Genomic DNA, 3,190 nt, shown 5'->3' with positions numbered 1-3,190 from the left:
GAGGCCCGGGGGCCGTGGGGAGCCCGCCTCCTCCTTGGGACTGGGAATCCGGGGCCCTCCCAGCCTCAGTCCACTTCTGAGGACCCGAACCTCCTGGGCAGAGTCCCGGCCTGGCAGCTTTTCCCACTGAGCCCTGCTTCATGCCTCGCTCTCTCCTGGCTCCTCCTCCCAGTGCCGCTCCCAGAGTGGCGACCCCTTCAAGGAGTGAGGGTGCCGGTGCTGGACTCACGTGCCTGTGACCGCCTCTACCACGTGGGCACCAATGTGCCCCAGACGGAGCGCATAATACTGCCAGGGAACCTGTGTGCCGGCTACCTTGAAGGCCACAAGGACGCTTGCCAGGTGGGTCCCCCACAGCCTCCGGAGTGCACACCCTATGTCCAGCACCCTACCTCCCTAGAACCTGGGACCCAGGAGATGCTATCTCCCGGCTGCGTCCCGGCCCCCAACCCAGAGATATCTGCCCAGGGAACGAGACCTGCGAACGCTGGGACCTAAGGTTGCCTTTCTCCTGCAGGGTGACTCTGGGGGGCCCCTGACCTGCGTGCAATCTGGGCGTTGGGTCCTGGTGGGTGTGGTGAGCTGGGGCAGGGGCTGTGCCCTGCCCAACCGTCCAGGCGTCTATACCAACGTGGCCAAGTACAGCCCCTGGATTCAGGCTTGCCTCAGCCTCTGACGCTGGTTCCTTCAGTGACGCTGACCTGGAGGCAGAAGCTGGGGTCCTTCAGCCTCCTGATGTATCTGGGTGCTGCTCACATCCTGGCCCTTCTGACTTGAGGCTGAGGTGCTAAGGGGCCATCTACCCCCATCTGCCCACCCCCGGACCCTCTCCTCCATGGGGCTCACAGAATCTCCCCTATGTCCTAGTGGCTCATGCCTCACTCCCTCCCCTCCTTGTATATATTTACCCTCCTCAGCTCTGGCCAGGGATGGGTATGGGGCATCCAGAGGTGGGCAAACCAGCCGGGGCTCTGTCTGGCCCGTGGGCCCCTTATTTTCTTGAGGAAATCAGACAGATTCAAGCCGTGAGAGGCATTCAACAGCAGGGAGCGTCTCCATTGCTGGCTTTGAAGATGGAGGGGCCAGGAACTGTGAGCAGGCTCCTGTAGCCGAAAGCAAGAAAGGGACAGGAACCTCAGACCTACAGCCAACTGGAGCCAGGCTCTGCCAACACCCTGAAAGAGGTGAGAAGCAAAGTCTTCCCCCACCTCCAGAAAACGTCCCTGCTTGGCCGATCCCTTGGCTTCAGCCTGACAAGACCCTAAGCAGGGAAACCTAGCAAAGCCACCCAGACTTCGGACTATAGATCTGTGATTCAATAAATTTGTGTTGGTTTATGGCAATCCGTTACATAGTCATAAAAACCAATACTTTAGGCCGGGGATTTAGCTAGGTGGTGCCTCCTGCCTCGCATGTGCAAGGGCCTAAATTCAATCCCTGCTACTGGAAGAAAAAAAAAAAAACTTATATTTTGCCCACCCTGATGGGGGTTCCTAGGGGAAGGGTGGACTGGCCCTTTGCACTCCAAAAGCCTCAAAAGTCTGGTCACCCGGCCTCAAGCCCTTGGCCTGGGGCGAGGGAGGGTCAGGAGCCAGTCATAGCTCTGCTTTCCTTGTTGCTGCCGCCATTTACTGCCCAGGAGAGCCAGGCCTAACCTACACCCTGCAGCTGGGCACCAGCCTTGCCCCTGGGCAGGTCCTTGCTCACCCTCATGCTCTCCTAACAGCCTGGCCTCCTCTGCCCTCCCTACCATGCTTTTGTCCCTAGGCCTGAGGCCGCTTTAGTGCACCCTAATAGACAACAGTCAGTTGCTAGAGCTGCAGTGGAAAAAGAAACAAAAACAAGCTGGGCGTGGTGGCGCACACCTGTAATCCCAGCACTTGGGAGGCTGAGGCAGGAGGATCGCCATGAGTTTGAGGGCAGTCTGGGATACACAGTGAGATCAAATCCAGTCTGAACTACATACTGAGACCCTGTCTCAAAAACAAAACAAACTGAGAAAACCTGGAAAATTCAAAGCTCATGGGATAAAGGTGGGGAAATGAAGGGGACATCAAAGGCACAGTTGATTTAGTCCCCACTGAAGCCGAAGCCTCCTTCCCTTCTTTCTCCCCTGTGGACTGAAGCAGAGCTTGGCCAGGTTGGGCAGCAGGAAGCTTGAGGCGGCCCTCCCCTGTGCCCAGGCTGAGCACAATGCACTCTGCTCGGGCCACCGTGGGCCATCGGAGGCTAAGGCACCCAAGACAGGGTGTGGCTGTGGCAGGCCAGCCTGCAGGAAGCTGTGGGTAATCTGTCGCAGGACCCTCTGGGTGATGCCAGCTGCCCAAGGCTTCATCTGAGAGCACACCCCGTGCCTTTCCCAGGTCAGGCCAGCCAAGGCGCCTGTCCCCAAATGCCTCCCAAAAGGCAGGCTGAAAAACTTTGAGACAGGAGCCATACAGGGGCCTCGGCCCGCCATAAATGAGCCAAGGGGCCTCATCCAGAGAGGAGCCCATAGCTCCTGAGGCATAACGGGGCAGCCATGGAGGGCTTCCCAGGAGAGGGAGGGGAGTACAGCCGGCTGGGCAGGGATATCAGAGAAAAACATTACTGTTTTGTGTTTTGGTTTTGTTTGTTTGGGACTAGGGATCGAGTCCAGGGCTTTCACAATGGAGCTGTATCCCCAGTCCCCGACCCTGGCCCTTAGACAGAGTCTCACTAAATCCTGAATTGCCCCAACTGGGCTCAAACGCTCAATCCTGCCTCCGCCCCTCTAGAGTGCTGGGATTACTGGCGAGTGCCACCATGCCCAGGGAACTTTTGTTCCTTGTCACACCCTTAACAGACCCTGTGCAGGGGTGGGACTTTAGTGCGTCATTTTATGGAGTTTTCACCCCAGGCCCTGTGAGGAGAGTCTCCCCATTTGTAAGGAGAGAAAATCAAGGCCAAAGTCACACAACTAAGTGCTGGCATGGTAGTTCATGTCTGTAATCCCAGCATTTGGGAGGCTGAGGCAGCAGGATTACCATGAGTTCGAGGCCAGCCTGGGCTACATAGTAATTTCAAGGTCAGCCTAGACTACATAGTAAAACTCTCTCTCTCTCTCTCTCTCTCTCTCTCTCTCTCTCTGGCACTGTGGATCAAACTCAGGTCCTTTCACTTGCGTTGCCGGCGGCAGGACCCATGAGCCAAATCCCCGGCTGTAAAACCT

At 57.2% G+C, this 3,190-nt stretch overlaps 1 protein-coding gene across 1 annotated transcript in view; it reads left to right on the top strand.

Annotated features, from left to right (window-relative positions):
* The window catches only part of Prss33 (serine protease 33), a 6,697-nt gene extending 5,314 nt beyond the window's left edge, over window positions 1-1,383 (top strand). Inside the window, exons 7-8 of the mRNA XM_033758638.1 lie at window positions 1-342; window positions 518-1,383. The exon at window positions 1-342 is cut by the window's left edge and continues 31 nt beyond it. Coding sequence (XP_033614529.1) covers window positions 1-342; window positions 518-676 — 501 coding nt within the window. The 3' untranslated portion in view covers window positions 677-1,383. The remainder of the gene's footprint in view (window positions 343-517) is intronic.
* The last annotated feature ends 1,807 nt before the right edge of the window (window positions 1,384-3,190 follow it).

Source organism: Fukomys damarensis, unplaced genomic scaffold (assembly GCF_012274545.1).
Source record: "Fukomys damarensis isolate Sample0158 unplaced genomic scaffold, DMR_v1.0_HiC HiC_scaffold_34, whole genome shotgun sequence".
NCBI lineage: Eukaryota > Metazoa > Chordata > Mammalia > Rodentia > Bathyergidae > Fukomys > Fukomys damarensis.
Note: the sequence above shows the minus strand (reverse complement) of the source record. Positions and strands in the feature narration are given on the sequence as shown.